Raw genomic sequence first — 17,569 nt, 5'->3', positions numbered from 1 at the left:
GCCATTCCCGCCCTCCCGGGGCCGGGCGGTGCGGAAGCGCAGGCGGCCGGGGCTGCGTCCCTGCCGGACCCCGGGAGGCGGAGCGAGAGCCCGGGCAGGGCGGCATCCTCTGGCGAGGCCATCGCCGGGCTGCTCCATGGAGAAGCGGGGCCCGGTGCTGCACATCGTGGTGGTGGGCTTCCACCACAAGAAGGGCTGCCAGGTGAGTGAGGGGGCGCCTGGACTCCCGCCTCTCCCCTGCGCTCCTTCCTCCCGGCCCTCCCCCGCGCCGAGCGGCGCCTGCCCGGCTGCTGGAGCCCCTGCGGGAGGGGCGCGTCTGGCGGGGCCGGGGGGGCTTCGCTGTAGCTCAGGGGGCGGTACAGGAGGGGTTGGACGCCGGCAGGGGGTTCCCTCGGCCGGGCTGGTGCTGCCCGGCTGGGCCCGCCCCGGGCAGTTCGTGGTTATGGAGCTGCGTCCGTGCCCGCCCCCGCTCCGCCTCGGCGCTCCCGCCGGGAGCGAGAGCTCACCCCGCCGGCCCCCTCTTCTCCTGTGACTGCGGGAAGCGTGCTTAATGCACTCAGACAGACAGCTCTGAGACAACAAGCAAACAAACAAATGGTGTTTTAATCTACCCGTCCTGTCTTCCTGCCGGCTCAGCCGGGCAGCGCCGCGCTGAGCGCTCACGGATACATCTTGTACCAAACAGCCCCAGGGTACAAGTCCACCCTGGATTTAAGTTTTCTTTGCTTGTCTCATCTCCTCTTTCATAAATGCTTGACTGCTTCATGTGGCCTGTAAGGTAGAAGGATTTTATGTTATGTATTTCACAGGTATTTTGTGCTCTTATTTTATTTTCCTTAACCCTTGAAGCAGGAGATGCAGTTGCCCATCTGGCCTGCACATGCAATTGCTTTGCGTGACAAGGGCAGATGGATATAATGTTGGATTTCCAGAGTGTTTTTCCATGGAGTCTTTACCAAAATTGCCAAAATACTAATGAATGTGATGGTTATTCTTGATCTAACAGGAACACATTCTATAAAAGGTAGCTGAGAAATTAATGCTTGAGTAAACAGAAGAAGCGTAGCCTGGAAACGTGTAACAATTCCTCATGCCAGCAGAGGCTGGAGTGCAGTAACTCCTAGTATATGTTCTTCAATCTCTATTTCTGAAAGATGTGCATGGTTTTGTAATGCATCCTTTCTCCTCAGGGTGTTTGGGGGCTGTTCACATATGGATGTTCACAGGATCAGTTCCTGTGAAGTAATTAGATCATCTAGTATGCAAAGTCTGTGATATTTATCAGACTTTCTTGTCAAAGACTGTTAGTGAATGAGCATTAACTGGGTGTCTGTAGGAGGAAGAGAGTGTTTTTGCCCTCAACTTCTTGTTGCCCTCTTGGAAAAGGCCTAGGCTGGAGACAAAAGCAGATATGGCTTTTGTTGCTTCTGTTCTCCTTTTGGGGTCTATATATCTTTTCTTGTACATTGGACAGTCTTGATGCAAAGAGGAAAAAAAAGGAAAAAGAAACCCAAACTAAAAGAAAACAAACAACCCCCCAAACTATAAATTAGTAGCAGTGAATTTTATTTTGTTGCCAGTAAAATGTTTGTATAAGTACGTTTTGGGATGTTGTCAAAAATTGGGTCAGAATACCTCTGAACCAAAGTTTTCTCTAAGTATCTCAAGAAATTACCTGGAGAAGTTGGAGAGGATGGCAATTTAGGAAGGGGACAGGGTAGCTGTGTCACAGGAAGAAGAACTGCAGGAATGGAATGACAGTTGGTAGAACCACAAACAACCAGATTTCCTAGGGGAAATCTAACCAGAAATCTGATGTTAAATATATTCTGCCTCTGACTTAGCAGATTTGTTACTGAACCATGGAAAATGTTTCCTGAAAGAACTGGAGGCAGGGAGCTGCGCAGCTATGGCCTAATGAGTTTGACATCAGTAGTATGCAAGACTCTAGAGAATTTTTGAAGAAAAGAATTAATTAATAACATGACACTAAGTAGACTGAGTCCTATGTGCATTCGCTAAAGATAGATTGTGCCTGACTGACCTGCATCTTTTGTAAGAATAAGCGATTGAATTCTTTTATCTGTGAAAGAAACGGAGTAACTCTCATCTGCCAGAAACTTGATAACAGATCACATTATTTTTTTTAAGGTGGAGATACTGGAGAATTAGTGTAAGTGCTGGTACTTGGGTAAAGTGTAGCATGGAGAAGAGGAAGCAGAATAGATTTGAGTCAGAAGAGGAACTATTAGCTTGAAAGGTGCTTGCAAGGGATGTTTCTCAAGACTGGTATTGTTTACACGATAAAATTGAAGTATAATGAGCAAACTTGAGGAATCTATTATAAAGGAAGACTGAAATGTTGTGCAACAGCTGGATGATAAGGAATGCTAGAATGATAGAAATGGGGTGTATGATGAAGTTGTGCAATAGGAATAAATAATAGTATAAGCTTAGGAATTGACATGAGAAAACTTCTGGAAAAGAGACCACATATGATCAAGGATAAGTCACAAAAGTGATGTGATTTGATGGAAAGAGTGACAATGGATATAGTCCTATCATGTAATAATACATTTATTGATGTATACTAATTCTGATCCACGTTTCAGAACAATGGATGTGTATCCTCTGTGTCTTTTCCAAGACTGGATGAGATAGTCCTTGAGCTGCCTGTATTTGAGGAGAATATAGAAGAGCTTGACTAGGTAGGCTAACAAAATAGATTTAGAAGCTGTATTCACCTCTGTGAATACAGGAACATTCTTCCCTTTTCCTCTCCTGCCTCTTCACAACTGGAGAGCAGAGGCAGTTTGGTAAGCTGAAATGGGGAACTGAGGTGACCAAAAGCAAGCCTTGTTTTGGTGGGTGGCTTCTGAGGTGGTTGGTTCACAGATTCTGTTAAGTGGACAGCTGCAGAAGAGAGGTACACTGTCACAAGGAGAAGACTGGCAAGGGGTTAGAAAAGAGTGTCTTGAAAGTGGCAGTCTGGGACTTCTCTTTTTCGTTGTTGTGTCTAGAATCATAGAATGGTTTGAGTTGTAAGGGACCTTAAAGATCATCTAGTTCCAGCCCTCCTGCGACAGGGACACCTTCCACTAGACCAGGTTGCTCAGAGCCCCATCCAGCCTGGCCTTGGACACTCCTAGGGATGGGGCATCCACAGCTTCTCTGGGCAACCTGTTCCAGTGCCTCACCACCCTCACAGAAAAGAATTTCTTCGTGTATCTAACATCAATTTCTACTCTTCAGTTTGAACCCATTTACTCCTTGTCCTGTCACTACAATTCTTGATGAAGAGTTCTTCTCCAGCTTCCCTGTAGGCCCCCTTCAGATACTGGAAGGTTGCTGTGAGGTTTCCATGCAACATTCTCTTCTCCAGGCTGAACAGCCCCAACTTTCTCAGCCTGTCTTTGTAGAGGAGGTACTCCAGTCTCCTTGTCAACTTTGTGGCCCTCCTCTGGACTTGCTGCAACAGTTCCATGTCCAGCTTATGCTGGGGGCACCAGAACTATATGCAGGCAGCACTCTGGGTGGGGTCTCATGAGAGCAGAGTAGAGAGGCAGAATCACCTCCTTTGCCCTGCCAGCCATGGGCATCCTTTTGATGCAGCCCAGGATTCAGTCAGCTTTCTGGACTGCAAGTGCACACTGATGGCTTATGTTGAGGTTTTCATCAACCATTATCCCCAAGTCCTTCTCTGCAGGGCTGCTCACAATAACCTTTGAAGTATTGATAATGGTCTTTGAAGTATTCATTGAAACACTGCATTACATGCAGCTGTATTCCAAGAGACTCTTGAAAAGTGAAAAATGAGGAGGAAAAACCAACCCTTTCATCTAAATGACAGTGTTGGCACAAGAGCAAGTGGGTACAAACCATCTGCCTGTGTGTTGCAGACTGCCTACGTGAAACCGCGAGGTGCAGAAAAGCAAAGGTCCACAGCAGTGCTCAAGAGGGCATCAGTCAGAGTGAATGTGGGGAGCTCTAGATAGAGAGACCGTAGAGCCAGCTTGCCTGTCCTAACAGGAACTGACCTAGTTTGCCTGAGAAGGCTCCTTTCGGTTTCTATTTCCATCTCTTTTTCTCTGTAGTCTTACTAGGAAATGCATGTTGAGTTAGGATTTTTGACAGGATTCTTGATGCTAGGTCTTTCATTAGCTGACTTTCCCTCTGAGGCTTCACTGCCTGAAACGTGCAGCTCTTCCTGTTGATTAATTTAAAGGATAAGAAACATTTAACCTACAGGGCAGAGACCTTGATGTACAGTTTGGAAATGTATCTTTTTCTTCCATAGACTTGAAAAACAGTCCGTATGCATTTTTTTTCTGAAAGAGAAGGAAAGTCAGGGAATCTGTCTGTTTCTGTGAGCCTTTAGATTGAGAACACCAGTGTCATGATTGTTCCCCATACTCCTTCCAAGGGCCTTCTGTTGTACTGGGGGTCTTTTTGCTGAAATGCAAGAGACAGTGAAGTTTTACCGTGTATGCATTATTTAGTCTGGGAATGCAGTTTCCTGGGAAATCGTTAAAAGCTTGGGGTTGCCATTCACTGTCATGAAGGCTTTGTGCTGTCTGAAAGCAGCACTAAAACCCCTGAACACATTGGGAGGAGTTTTCTCTAGCAAGTAGGCAGTAAGCTTTTGGAGAGGCTGCAGTCTTTTGTTTGTTTACATGCTCGGGTTGCCATCCTGCTTCTTTGGACCTCGTTGAACTGTGAATCCAACAAGATATTCAGAAAGTGCTGGTTACTGTCTCTCTTGGCCAAGGATTAGAGGGAGTTATGGCAGAGCGCTCAGAAAATGGGAAGAGAAACTTGGCTGCAAACTACTAGGTCCACCTAGTATTTGACATGCTTTCAACAGGTCCATTAAGGAAGGGAATGCCAATTGGCAGGAAGTGGGCACTGTGACTGGTTTCTTGCCTTTGTACAGACTGGCTGACTTATGGGAACCCTCCTCACTGAGTCATTAAGTAGTAAATGTCCTGCAGTGGGTGGAGGTCATGGGCAGTATTCATTTGATCATGATTTTCATTCACCTGAAATGAAGTGACAAACATTAAAAATTGCTTTTTTGATCCCTCTTTGCTATGGATAAGAGGAATAGCCTCAGGAAAAAGAAACAGCAAGCACAGGCCTTCTTCATATGTAGTTTCTCCAACTCTTGTCCATTAATGTAAAACACGTGGTTTTGGTGTGGTAGGAGTTCCTACACTCTTCACAGGGTTCTACAGGACTGAAGGCACAAAAGCATTGGGGCATAAAGTGATAATAGGGGATACCTGCTACAGAAATCGTGTTATGTGTTCTGGAGTATCTGTAGCTTCTCGGCTCATTACTTACTGATCCAGTAACTTATCAACAGGTTACTGGTCCAGCTGCCTGGCTCTTGTTATGTTCTGTTGATCTCCTGCTTCGGTATAGGGTGGTAAGACTTGGATTTCAGGGCTGTTTGTGCCTTTTTTCTGGAGTGGCTGATAACAAATTCCTCAATGTTTTTGAGGAACTGTAGTAGTGGGTGACTAGTGATTTCAGAGCAAATAAAGGGAAAGTGTTGTGGGTTTTTTTTTTCAGAATCGTGAAATGCTTTCTCTCATTACAAGTGAGTGATAAAGCACTAAATTTTCCTTACAACATTTTAATTTTTGAAAGCATCAGGTGGTGTGGGAAGTCCTTATCTGCCTTAGAATAGAGTTCTTTAGCAAAGTGTAAGCTGAACAGAGCTCGACTAGCAGATGCAAGTTGTGTTGAAAAATACGGGGAAAGACCTTTGCTTATGGTGAAGGTAGAAGACTGAAAGTCCTGAGGTGCAGTTCTCCAGCAGTGATCATGTGTACCATGATCCTCGTTTGAGCTCTGTCTCCGAGCTTTATTTATGTGGAGAGGCAGAGAGATGATAGTCTCTGAGGGTGTAGGAAGGCTTAAAATATCACGAGTACTCCAGAAATAATTAATTTTGAAGGCAAAGTTAAAAAGAGAACTGATGTATTTGTAAAGGAGAGGAAGGAAAAAATTCAACAAAGCTGGAAAAACTTGTGGGTAAAAGAGCTCAGCACAAGTCCCTGTGATCCCCAGGCTGGTTGCTGAGGAAGTACATGGTCCCTTAGCTACTGTACTACCTGACTTGTCACAACAATCCCCACCTTCTACTGATGCTGTGAGGCTTTGAGGCTAATTATATCTGAATAAACTCAGGCTCTGTGTCAACACCACTCAGGCCACACATAATCTCACTTCATTTGGGGCAAGGAACAGCTTTTCTGCACCCAGTGTCCTGACCAGTTCTGCACATCGATGCTGACCTTGTGCAGCACGTGACCATTGTCTCATGTAGCCTCCTAAGGGCTTGAAATTATTCCATATTGCTTTTGACTTTCTTTAACATACGCATTTCTTACTGTGTTGTGGAAAAAAATTGCATCTTGTGTAGTAGGGAAAGTGAAGAATTACTGTGTGTGTCCTGGGCCACTCACGCTGCCAGTCACTTTTGTTTGCTTGGGATCCTTGATCTGTAAATTAACGGCAGCGTACCTTGACCTACTTCTGTGTACTCCTGTGGAGAATGACATTTAAAACTCCCACAGGTATGGGAGTGGATTATTGTAAATACTGAAAGGCATATTCCCCTGGAATCCTGAAGTTTGTCCTAAGGATCTTCAAGGTACTTGAACTTTTTAATGTGTGATGTTTGCTTTCTCCAAAACACTGTCTGAATTGTTTGTCTGTGCCGGACTGGTTTTGTGTGGACTGTGCTTGAAGATCAGTCCCCCCTTCTTGCCTGAACAAAGGTTTTCTTTCTGGCATGCAAAGGAAATCTAAAAGCAGGAATCACACAGCTGATACCCAGTTTAAGAGGAGAGCCTGAATATGATCTGAGAGGTAAGAATGCCCTTTAAGACTTCTTCCTTTAGTAAGTTGTGTATGTGCTCCTTGTCTTCTGAGAGCTTCCAGTACTTGAGCTCTGGAAGGTAGTGCTTATTATAATATGCAGAAATCAGCACGTAACATGGCTTGAGCAATCCGTGTATGACCCTTTTTACTTGTGTCTAGGGAGCCTGTGTCTTCAAGCAGAAATGCTGGCAAGTTAGGCTTGACTTTGCAGAATTAGGAGATGTCTCAGGAATGAACGAGGTCAGTCTGCACTTTTTATCAGTGCTTTCGACAGCTGCCTACATTTCCAGATCTCCTATACCCTTGACTGTAGTGCTTCTTTTTGAGAGGGAAATACTGAAGTCAGTAGATTCTGCAGGCAGAAAAATTCAGGGGATTTGCTGTCTTTCTTCTAAGGCTCTGATTTACTGGAGAATTACTTTCTTCTCTTTTTTTGATATTTGTTACCCCAGTAGTTGTTGTCATTCTGTTAGGTGTGCTTAAACGTAGAAGTGAAGTCTTTTTTGTCTTTAAAATTCTTGTGTCTTTGTTTTGGAGCAGCATGGTAGGTAGGTTTTATGCAGTAGGTAATCTTGTCTAGTGATTAAACAAAATCCTGTTAAAGGAACAACAGAAACAAAAATAACTTGAAAAGGAACTAGGCTGGAATCAAGCAAAAGTGCTTTGTTCCTGTTTCTGTTGATGATAACCTGTAAAGATTAGCACAATTCCTTTGGTTTTGTTCCCTTCTTGTAACAACATTAAAGCACTTTAAAAGACTGTTATGAGTATGAAATCTCCAGATGAAATTAATCATAGCATATACAAAGATTAGTCTTTTGTCTAAAATACATGGATTTGATTACGTTCAACGGGTGGTAACTTTGCAAGAAGCTTCTAGGTTTTATTAGAGACACTAACTGGCACGGGATGCTGATTATTTTAAATACACAACACATTGGTGAGTACACGTACTTCTGTCAACAGTGCCACTGATTCTGATCTCTTGTGTAGAGTTAATGATGAGTTCCACTTTTTGCATGTCTGTGTAACCCACTAACTTGGTATTTAGTGTTCATTGTTCAAGAACTCCCAGGTATTGTTGATTTTTCTTTATTTCTTTGTTTAATTTCTTTGATTAGTTTTTCAAGCTTGAAAGAGCCCTATGCTTTGATAATCTTACAATTGCTTCTGTGAAGTCCCAACCAGGAAGTAAGGTAGTTCTTTCAAGGGTTCCATGCTGGGTGTTTTCTCCATAGTTGACGTGATGTGTGAGTTCAGAGAAGGTTCCTAAATAGCCATTTGCAGTCATTTAATGCTTCCCATAGTCATCATAGTTAACTGTTGTCTTATGATCTGTCTGTTCTTTGTATATGTCATAACATCTGAGTAGTTATTTAAACATTCTGCAGCAGCAATCTTGACCTTGATCTTTAGTAAATAAATGAATGCTAAATCAGTAAAATAGGTATTTCTGAACTTCTGCTGCACCTGTCATCTGACTATTTCAGAATGTTTTCAAATTGTAACTTGAGCTCTCAGCACCTGTATAAGGGTGGCAATGTAATTTACATACATACAGAATAGAGGGAGGTTCAAAGCTGCACAGTCACCCAACAGAGGTCACTCCAACCAGAGCATACTGGAACTTGCAAGGCTCAATTTTGTGTTCCCTGTCCTAATATTGCCTTATTTGACAATATGTGCCTAGTTTTGGCAATCCATCTCGTAGCTTGTATGTGGTGCTGAATTAATACACCTAAGCAGAATGCTGTTTCTAAAAGTTCTCTCAGAAAGTTGTGGATGCAAGATTTAAAAGCAAGTTCCTTGCCTGTTCCAACATACTGGGGGGCAGGATGTGGGGCTGCCTGCTTCCTGGGGGTTACCAAGGGCAGAGTATGTTCTGTACTTCATTTTGTTACTGTGTTTATGTAGCTTCTGAGCCTCATACTTGATAGTGAGCCACATTTGCTCATTCTCAGGAGTAAATCTGATGTTAAAACTTGTAAGGAAGGAACAAATTCACTGAGCCATTATGTGCCCAACAGACATCCGTGCTGAAGAGCCTGAGGGCTTGTTGGCTCGTAAGACAAGGTGATGGCTCGCTTGGACTGCACCAGTTCAGCAGTAGATGCTGTATGAATTACACACAATGGCTGTTTCTAAACTGATGAGTATAAGTGCTTCAAAGCATGCCTGCTGTCCTGGTCCTCCATTTTCCCAGGGAATGCTGGATTCACTGTACCATTTGTCAGCTTGTTGCCAGCTCCATTCTGGTGGGAACCTGGGCATGCAGCAGAGCTGAGGAAAGGATGCACATCTGAGTCTTGTGGGTGATGAGGTGTCTGTGCTGTCCCTGGGGAGAGGAAGTGCCACCAGTCCCTGTAGCTGGGTGTGTTCATTAAGAGCCAGTGGGTGCAGCAGGTTGTGTGGGTGAAAAACTGGCTGCTGCTGACCCCAGTCTATACTGGCTGCTGTGCTGGGCAGACATCTGTCAGGGGTAGAGCTAAGGGTGTCCTCACTTGTTTCATCAAGGAATTTGCTCTCTCTGGCAACTCGTGCCTTCTCAAGGGTTCATCCTGTATGAATTCTAACTTGCTTTCTGTAACAGCACAAAGTCCTCTCTTGATGGCACAGAGCAACTCCCCTTGGCTGGAATGGTTGCGGTAATATTATGTTCATTTTCTGGGAGGAGTGTGGGGGGGTTTGTTTTGTTATTTACATTCTTACTGAAGAGATTGATAGGAGTCAAAGTTCCAAAGCACACAATTTATGTAGGACTTGAACTGTATGACTGTAAAAATAAAGTGTTAAGCAATTGGAAAGAGTGTGTAGAATGCACACTAGCATGACTTCAAAAACAGAGGTTTTGGTGTTTCAGGTTATCTTTTAAGGGTCTAAGTAAGAGTCAGAGCTTTACTGATCCAGTCAGAGTTTTTGAAGAAAACTTGAATGATTATATTGTGCATCTGTAGCCATACTAATGATGTCTTAGAACTTGTGTAAGTGGCCACTCTATAGCTTTAGCAATATTGGGAACGTGAGGAAGTTCCAACTTCAGTAACTGAAAGGATAGAAAAGACTGTGCTCTGCCTCTTTGTAATACGAGGATTTATTTCATTGTTACTGTGTGTTATGTAGTGGATTTTTAAATATATTTATATAAATTTGTGAAACAGGTATTCTTCATATATATTTTTATATTAATATATGTGCATGTTATACATAGCTGATAGAAATAATAATATTTATATAAATGTATAACATATTAAAAATGTGCTGTTAGAGGTCATATTACTGCATAGGCATTGTTAGGTGGATGGGCTCTTAAGCTTGTAGGTCCTGATCCATTGATTCTGCCATGCAACAATGGGGAAGGTTTTTCATTTAAGTCTGATTAAATTATTATTTAAGTAATAAATTGTTCTCAATGCTGAAAGACAAACAATGCTCTTAGATTTTCATTTGGCTGTGTACTGCGGTTGTTATGGTAATTCAGATAAAATCATTGGTGTGCTGGTCTTCTCTGGGTCTTGCTAGCTAGGACTAATAAATCAAGAAAACTGATTTTAGAAATCTCTATTTCAACTGAAAACCAAATACTGACTTGTATGAAAAGAGGTCTCAAGTTTAAGGTGTAATTTTAATCTATTGGATTTTTTTGATTACTGCTGCTTAGTGTTAAACTCAATACTCAACATTTGGAAGGGTTGATGTCCTTGAAATTAAATGTGTTGTAATGATTTATAAAGGGAAAAGATTTTCTAAATGGGAATGTAGCGAGTGAGTTTATATTGTGACTGTTCTGCATAAGAGTCACTCCACTTGTAAGTGGAGTGTTTTGAACATGTGATAGTAGATGAAGTGGGGAGGATGGGGAGGTTATACTGACTTACCAGCACATTTTAAATTATCACTGTTTAGTGTTCACTGAGGATTTTATTCTTACTGTGATTGCTAACACTTTAACTCTTTTCACTGAGAACAATCTTACCTGAGTATAAAGTTCACCAAAAATTAATGCCAACTACATGGCCGGTATTTGAGAGTGAGAGTTTAGGTGGACATACATGTATATTTTGGAAATTTCTCTTTTGTCAGTGTTCTTCTTTAACCTCTCTTTTGATTTTGTACTTGGAATTTAGTAGAAGACAATGTCAATGCATTTCCTTAAAAAAAAAAAGCTATCGTGTTTGTCCCTAAATGTAGGAACTGAAATATATTTTTCCTTGCCTGCACTCATCTTTTCTTGCTATGTGTTAATGAATGTGTAGTAATTTAACAGGTTGCCTGGTACTTTTTTTAAATTTTTTTTTCCACAAACAAGATAGGACTAAATGTCTGTAGGTGCTTTATATCCAAACTAGATAGATTCAATACAAACTGCATAAGGTTAGTTAATGCAGAAGAATTACAGAAAAATAAAAAATGTCAGCTTCAGAAGTTCAGTTGTACTTCAGTTTAGGGAGTTTTTTTTAAATAATATTTGAAGTTGGTAATTCACAGCAGTTTAAGTATTTTGTGTGTTTTGTTTCTCCCCTAGATCCCAAGACAATATTCTGTATTGATTTTAGCTCTGAAATCCATCAGGAGCTGTCTGCTTGCAAAACATGACAGTCTGAGCAGGCAGAAAGCATGGCCATCAAAACCCCTTGACAAGTGTGAGCAATATTTCCAGCTGGAATGAATATCCATGACACTTGGAAGAGTAAGAAATGCGTGGAGATACTAGTTCATGTTTTATGTATTTATTTTGAAATTACTGGGGAGTTTAGCTTTGAATTTGAATTTCATTTGTTGAGGAGTCTTGTTTAATTCAATTGAGGAGGCAAAAAACTGTAAACTTCGGCAGTCAGCTCTGAAAACTTGCATGTATTTCTTTGTTCCTCTTGACTACTGAGCTTTATTGAAAGATTTTGTTTCTCTTATTTGTAGGCATTTTTGTAATGCACACATATATTAATGACAAACAGGGAAATTGAAGTGCATTTTTATGCATGCACGTGCATATACACATGGATTTACATAAAAATCCATTATATTTGAATAGAAAAAATGAGCTCCTCTTTCTTCATTCTGTGAAGAGGGGGGAAAAAAGGTGTGAGACAGGTTTCTTCAGTAGTCCTATCCCCCTGTCATGGTTTGTCTTGGGTTTAAGGTGGAAGGGGAGAAGAAAATAACTTTTTAAGTTACCTTCCCTAGGAACACCACACTGTACAGCTTGCACACACAGGCTGAGAGAAGTTTCTTACTTAGACTCCAGTTGTTCAAAACCTCAGAAATGATATAACTGAGATTCTCTGTCCCTCCATTAATATCACCTGTGTACCTGTGCACTGCTCAGTTTCAAGATTTTCAAGAACTGTGACGTTTCAGCCGTTTCTGGTTTTGGGGTTTTTTTTAAGGCTACTCAATATTCTTATAATACCTTGGTTTTGAAATAGCGGTTTCTTTCTGTGCAAAGGATTCCTAACTGCAATTGATGCAAATCTGCAAACTGAGCTGTAGAAATCAAGCAGAACATCTAGAGGATGGGGGGAACAGTTAGAGTGAGTTTCATGTACATTAATTCACTCTGCAAGTTAGACCTAGAAGCCTGAGCTACCTCTCTTTAGAGATGATGGAAAGAAACATATCGGATGAATCATCCTTTGCAGGTGTCTGTTTTCTCTGGCTATGCAGAATGCTTAGGAAAACTGCCTCAGCTGACATGAATCCCACCTACAGTGGCTACTCATTGAATTTCAAAAAGTCAAGCTTTCTCATCACTGAGAACCCCTACGTTGGAGGAGGGATGGAAGAAAGTCTTCCAGGGCATTGCATGCGCTCCTTGCTGTTGGATTGTCCTTTTTTCTGCTTCTTTGTTACTTCCCTCCTTTCAGCAGTATTTCTACAAGCAGCAGTCTGTTAAACTACACAAATGTGATTCCTCCGTAGAAACCAGTGTACTTCATACATGGACCCTCTTGGGGAGGAGGAGGAATAGTATGTCATAATGTAAATCAGGACTATCATAAAGTATATCTGTAAAATACATTATTTAGGGTCACTTAAGCAATCTTAAATATGATTGAGCTTTGTAATCTTCTTCCTTATACACACACATGCATACAGAAATTTGTTAAAACACATTTTTACAAGAAGCAGACTAATTGAAAACAAGATTATCATCGGTATCACTAATGCCTGTTCAGTTTGTTGAATTTGGAACAGACAGAGCCTGCAGAAATCCCTGTTCCTGGGATTATCTGATAGCAGCTGAGGTGCTGATAGCATATTGTGAGCTAGAACAAAGTAGTTCTTCAGCAAATTTCACGCTGTCAAAAGAACACAGAAGCCACGTCTCAGCATTATTTTGGACTTTAAAAAGGAATATTCCTTAGTGAATACATGTTTTTCATATAGCTTAACTTGTCCTACTCTTCTTTCCTTTAAATTTGTCTTCTAATTCATTATTTTGTCTGGAGTGCAAACTGCAATTGTAGTTCTTGCCTGGAATGCAAAATACAATTGTAGTTCTGTAAGTGCTTAAAAACAATGATGTCTTAGACCCTTACTTATAGTATTTCCCTGTCAGGAATGATGCTTTGAAGGTATTCACTGGAATCTAAGGGACTCAGGGTTTCCTCTGTATTCAAAGGGAAGAAGCTCCTGCAGAGGATGAATCTGAATCCCTCTCTGTTGGCCATGCAGTGAAATAAAATATCTGATAGAGAACATGAGTGTAGATGCTCCTTGACTATGTTTTAAAGCTTAGGAACTGTGCTTTGTTTATTGCTAAAGTTGTTCCTCCTGTGAGAGTCCAGTAATAAATCTGTAAACAGTGTTTTCAGCCAGGCAGTTTGAGTCTGAACAGCAGCAAATGGTATGGTATTGTAGACATTTTCATGAAGCTTTGAGCATTTTAATTTTCTTATAATCTGTGATTTGAAAAGAGTAAGGAATTCTCAGGATGTATGTGTGTACTAAATGGCAGACAGTTTCTCTGCTCCTTGTATGGATGCTACTTGTAGTTTGTCTCTCATTTGAAAGTCAGATGCTCTTCTATTTTGCTTAATGGCATATTTTCTTTAAAAGACTGTGGATTCTTGATAGCTAACTACTAGTCCAGGTCTGGATTTTTTCTTCCTTCCCTTACCAAAATTAATCCTTTTTCTATTGCATACCTTTTTTTCTACTCCGTTGTCTAATTGGTCTTTGTGGATTACTTACCTTTACCTCAGGACTTTGGTCTTTTGCCAGACCTTTTATCTTTTTGTGGATATTTTCAAGAACTCTTTTATAATACGAGTGTATTGGGTTGGCATGGCCAGGGTTTGCTAGCAGAGGAGCTACAGGGGTGGATTCTGTGAGTGGCTGCCCAAAGCTTCCCCATGTCTGACAGAACCAAGATGGACCTGCTGGCCAGGGCCCAGGCCATCATGGGTGGTGGTAGCACCTCTGGGATAATGTATTTAAGAAGGAAAGTAAGTTATTGCACAGAAGCAAATTGCAGCCAGAGAAGAGAGGAGTGAGAGTATGTGAGAGAAACATCCCTGCATACACCAAGGTCGGTGGAGAAGGAGGGGGAGGAGGTGCTCCAGATGCAGAGCAGTGATTCCCTTGCAGCCCATGGTGAAGACTGCAGTGAGGCAGCTGTGCCCCTGCAGTCCGTGGAGGTCCATGGGGGAGCAGAAATCCACCTGCAACCCGTAGACAACTGGACACCAGAGCAGGTGAAAGTCCAGGGGAGGCTGTGACCCCATGGGAAGCCTATCCTGGAATAGGCTCCTGGCAGGACTCCATGATGGAGTCTGTTCCTGAAGGACTGCACCCTGAGGAAGGGACTGACAATGGAGCAGTTCATGAAAAAGAACTGCAGCCTGTGGGAAGGACTCACGTTGGAGAAGTTCATGGAACAGTCTACTGTGGGAGGGACCCCATGTTGGAACAGGGGAAGGAGACCTCTCCCTAAGGAAGAAACAGCAGCAGAGACAATGTGTGATGACCTGACCACAGACCCCCTTCCTGTGCCCCTGCACTGCTGGGGGGAGAAGGTAGAAAATTAAGTCCAAGAAGGACTTAACCTACCTTGGGGTGGGGAGAAGGTGTTTTCAAGATTTGGATTCACTTCTTATTATCCTACTTGGATTTTATTGGTAAAAAACTAATTTCCCCAAGTCAGGTTTGATTTTCTTATGGCAGTAATTGCTGAGTGATTCCTCCTGCCCTTATCTTGACCCATGAGCCTTGCATTGTTGTTTTCTCTCCCCTGCCCAGCTGAGGAGAGGAGTGATGGAACAGCTTTGGTGGGAACCTGGTGTCCAGCTAGGGTCAACCCACCATAACAAGGAATAGGAAAACATGAAATTAATACAGCAAATAGCAAGACTGATTTCTTGTGATGTTTTCTTGTCTGATGTGCTTTTTTCTTAAGTTGTTAACTGTTGCAGCCAGAGTGACACCGTGTGTTAAAGTGAAGAATTTCACTTTTCTGATTTCCTATTTCTTCTTTGGTACACTCATCCTTTACAGGTTTTTTCTCCTTTTTTTTTTTTTTAATAATTATTATTATTTTAGTATCCATCAAATGTTAAGATTATCTGTATGCTTGCTTTGTCATGCTTTTTTATTTTCCATGTATACATACCTGGAAAACTTCTATGTGTAGATTTACAGCTCACTATTTTATAACTAAGTGTCCTTGAAGAGAAGTTGCAGTATCAGTAAACTATTTCTTTTACTGATAAATCTGTGTTTAGATTTCTTTCAGCAATTTAAGAAATGCCATGGCTGGAAACCCAGAGGGGTATCCATAGGAATAGAAGAATGTACTGTAAAGATGCTGATTGTGAGGATCTGTATTAGACATGTAGTGTAGTGCAAGGAATGGAAAGGTTGTTCCTGTTTCTGGGAAAACCAGGTAAATAGCAAATAAATAAAAGGTGAAATTGGAAAGTGGTATTTCTTGGGGAAAGTAGAAGGAGGTACTTTAGGCCAACGTGCAGAACGCATTGCAGTCAGGGACATAAAAATACATTAAAGCAGTGCTTTGCTGATAATGTAGTTTCTGAGACTATTCAATGTCCTGTAGGGCAAAATAGAGACTTGTGTATGTTAGTGTTACCTCGTCCCGAGCACTTGAGGGGCTGAGAAGTCAAATCTGGTGTCAGGATGTGTGTGCACCAGCAATGACCCCTGTTGACGTTGCGGGTGTGGCAATGTGCTGCCTCCTCTGTGCACACAAGGAAGAAGGTATTCAGCTCCTGGATGATGTTTTCTGCTTGAAGATCTTTTTCATTTCTCTTGAGGAAAAGGAATTAGGCTGGGTGGAAGCGCTGTAGAAGCCAAATCTGCTTGGGGCCTGTCAGTTGGACCAAATGACTGTGGGTGCTTTGAAGGAAGAGACAAGGAATGCTAGCTGGAAGAAAAACTTTGTTTCATACCATTGGTAAAGAAAAGGTGCTAGACTGAATCATAGAGGCTTGCTTGTTTGGTAACTGTAATGTATTCTCTCTTTTTCCTCCCCTCTGTTTTCATTTGTTTGTTTAGGTTGAATTTTCCTATCCTCCTCTAAAGCCTGGAGAAGGACATGACAGTCACAGTTTGCCAGAGGAATGGAAGTACTTGCCATTTCTTGCCTTACCAGATGGCGCTCACAACTATCAGGAAGGTAAGAAGCGAGAGAGAAAAGTTGTATGCACTACTTCTACTGTAACCCAAAGAAAAATCCTGATACCTGGAGAGCTGATCAATGATTCTTTCTACTATTAGACTTCCTGCACTTTTTGTTTAAGTTGCAAAATACATTGCCAATGATACATTACTTCAAAATTTAACGTAAAAGTAGATCATACAGATGTACCTCCTATATCAAGAAATCAGATGTCAATAAAAACTAAAGGGTTGCATATCAATTGTGTATAGTACTAGCACAAAGCAAGGCTGCTGGCTTTCTCAGAAGTTCTTTGAAGGGTGAATAAACTCTTGAGTAAAACCTACTCCAGTTTTAATGTGAGGGAAAAATAAAATTCTGAAAAGCAGCTTTGTGATGTATGTCATAATTATGATTTTTTTTTCCCCAGTAATTTTAAGATTCTTAAAATGATGTACAAGTCATTTCTTGCCAGGAGAATGACATGAGCTTTAGTGTATTTGTCAGCAGAATGAAGATAGAAATATCCCTTTGTCATATAGTTACCAGCAAGTTCACTGCAGTTTTTATTTTGTTTAATATTGCTTTTATTTCTTTGTTTATTTGGCAGTGGTATTGTTCATCACTGTGACATTTATACATTTATATTCTTGTTCAGTTGTTTTATCTTTTTTTCTGCAGAGCAGTGAACAAGGAAGTAACTTTAAAGAGCAAAATCACAGAAACCCTTTAACACTAATTTTAATAAGATTTTTTTTTTTAATCTTTGTATACATATCTTCCTAATTCTTCAGCTTCTGAAGACCTTGTTTGGAAGCAAAGAAAGTCTTAGCAAAATAATCCCCTTCCTAGCAGCAATTAAGAGTTTCTCTGACTCTGGGTCACAATTTTTGTAGAATTTCTGCATTGTTAAATACATAATGAGAAGTAGGGTACATTCAAAGCTAGGAAAAGCAAGTGCAGCTGCATTTACCTGTGTCTCTCCTGTTCATTTTGTTACTATGAAGCAAACAAAAAATTAATAGTTTGTTTCAAAGCAGATTTCACTCATGTTTTGAAAGGCAA

The 17,569-nt window shown here is 41.4% G+C and overlaps 1 protein-coding gene across 1 annotated transcript in view; it reads left to right on the top strand.

Annotated features, from left to right (window-relative positions):
* Positions 1-28: 28 nt before the first annotated feature.
* AVL9 (AVL9 cell migration associated) overlaps positions 29-17,569 on the top strand; it is a 42,350-nt gene continuing 24,809 nt past the window's right edge. Inside the window, exons 1-2 of the mRNA XM_032678455.1 lie at positions 29-202; positions 16,402-16,522. Of these exons, the coding sequence (XP_032534346.1) occupies positions 137-202; positions 16,402-16,522 (187 nt within the window). The 5' untranslated portion in view covers positions 29-136. The remainder of the gene's footprint in view (positions 203-16,401; positions 16,523-17,569) is intronic.

Source organism: Chiroxiphia lanceolata, chromosome 1 (assembly GCF_009829145.1).
Source record: "Chiroxiphia lanceolata isolate bChiLan1 chromosome 1, bChiLan1.pri, whole genome shotgun sequence".
Taxonomy (NCBI): Eukaryota; Metazoa; Chordata; class Aves; order Passeriformes; family Pipridae; genus Chiroxiphia; species Chiroxiphia lanceolata.
This window is presented reverse-complemented; position numbering and strand designations above follow the sequence as displayed.